This window comes from Egretta garzetta, unplaced genomic scaffold (assembly GCF_000687185.1).
Source record: "Egretta garzetta isolate BGI_Z169 unplaced genomic scaffold, ASM68718v1 scaffold434, whole genome shotgun sequence".
Taxonomy (NCBI): domain Eukaryota; kingdom Metazoa; phylum Chordata; class Aves; order Pelecaniformes; family Ardeidae; genus Egretta; species Egretta garzetta.
In genome coordinates, this window is record NW_009259584.1 from 427,715 (window position 1) to 429,491 (window position 1,777).

The following is a 1,777-nucleotide window of genomic DNA, read 5'->3' on the forward strand; positions in this document are numbered from 1 at the left end:
CCTCCGCGGGCTCGCCCTACCCGCCCCACGGCGCTTTGCGTAAGCGAATGTGCGAAGCAATTACGCCGGGAGGCTCGCCTAAACCTGCCAATTTAGGGGTCGGCACCTTCGCCCTGCCGGAGCCCGTCAGCCGCTTCCAGCGAGCGTTTCGGTCGTGTGGCGTACGGCTGCCTTCCGCACCCACCTCGGCGAACTCTGCGAGCATCTCTTCACCGCTTGTAGCAAACAGAATTCGTATTAAAAATGCCCCCTTCCCCAGTGAAGTTGCGTTTCACGGATCTTTCTTTTCAACTCGCCTGTTCTGAATACGGGATCTGGCCCTCTTAAAGGTCAGGCGGTGCCATTGATCTGCCATTGGCGACAAGATACGGCCCTCGCTCGCTAACGTACCGGAGGAGAGGGATGTGTTTAGAAACGCCGAGGAATCTTTTTGAAACTCACAAACCCGAAATCGTTGACGTGCTGCGTCTGCAGCAGTTCGCTGGCATGGGTTTGTTTTGGTTTTGTTTTTTTCTTTCGCGTTTGGGTAAAACGTTTTGAAAACCCGGCGGCCGTGCGCTGAGCTAGCGCCAGGGTGGGTGCAGCTGGCTGCAGGACCCGCCCGTTACCGCTAGCAACGCTTAACCCGTGAATATTTCCCACTGATCAGTAGGATTTTATTTGAACTGGAGCCGTTCAGAGACATCCCCTTCTTGACGTTTCCATGTTGTGTGCAGCGGGCGGGTGAACCCAGCCCGGTAGCGCTGCGTTCGCTGCAGCCAGCAAAGCCTCACAGGGGACAGAAAATTTAAAATCTGCATTTGTCTGGGCAGGGGTTGCCTCGCTGCCGGGCAGGCGTCAAGAGCTTACGGGCATCGTCAACAACAACAGCAACAAAATCGATCATGTCAGCGTAAAGCAGCAGTGGCCGGGAAGGCAGGAACAAATTTAGGAGCCAAGATTTACCACGCCGATGCACGCCGGGGGGAGGACAAGCGGCTCTGCCCCCACACAGCCAGCCTGGCTCTCCTTAGGAAGTGGCAGGCGCGTTTTATAGAGGTGGTTATCGCTGACCAGGGGGGTGTTAGCGCTCCTTCCAGCTGTTGCACGTCGGTGTGCAGATGTGCACCATCAAACCTGCTCAGAGAGGTGCGGGGTGTGAGCGCCCACGCCGTGCTCCCGGGATCCGTGGCCAGCGGGAGGGTCTTCCGAACGCACCCTGGGCTCAGGCATCCAGCGACGCTTAGGCAGAGCTCGGCAAACTCCTTTTGTAGAAGTGGAAAGCCCGTGCGTGGAAAGCGCCTCATCCCATCGCTAGTTACCATTAAGGTTGTGGAAAACGGGTAAACCCGATACGGTTTTTGGGGGAGAAGATAGGGAATCGAAGCTTTCTTTGTAGGAAGTAAAATGTTTTCAGAGGTCAGTGAGGCTTTCAGTTCTCAGCCATGAGAAAAAGCTTCCCATAGCTCTGCGATGTACCCAGATGAGCCATCCGATTCTTACCTTAATGCATTTATCTGCAGGCGGTTTAGGATAAACGCCGTTCTAAGTATAATGAGGGACACTGCCTCGCCTGACGCTTTTAGGAGAAAGGCTTGGTACATGCGAAGTATTAACAAGTTAAATCCCAGCGTTAATATTTCTATCCCATACTCCAACCGATTTCCAACGCGGCTGGGGAAGAGTCGCCGCCGAGCCGCCCCGGAGACCCTAGGACGGGGGGCGGCCGGCAGGAGACAGCCCGGCACCCCCGCGCCCAGCGCCACCAACGCGCGGGGAAATCCCGGTGACCCGCACC

At 56.3% G+C, this 1,777-nt stretch overlaps 1 protein-coding gene across 1 annotated transcript in view; it reads right to left on the reverse strand.

The window, feature by feature from the left end:
- LOC104125272 overlaps window positions 1–1,286 on the reverse strand; it is a 45,446-nt gene extending 44,160 nt beyond the window's left edge. The window contains exons 1-2 of the mRNA XM_009637711.2: window positions 1,054–1,286; window positions 107–215 (exon numbers count right to left, since the gene is read on the reverse strand). Of these exons, the coding sequence (XP_009636006.1) occupies window positions 107–215; window positions 1,054–1,286 (342 nt within the window). The remainder of the gene's footprint in view (window positions 1–106; window positions 216–1,053) is intronic.
- Between the last annotated feature and the right edge of the window lie 491 nt (window positions 1,287–1,777).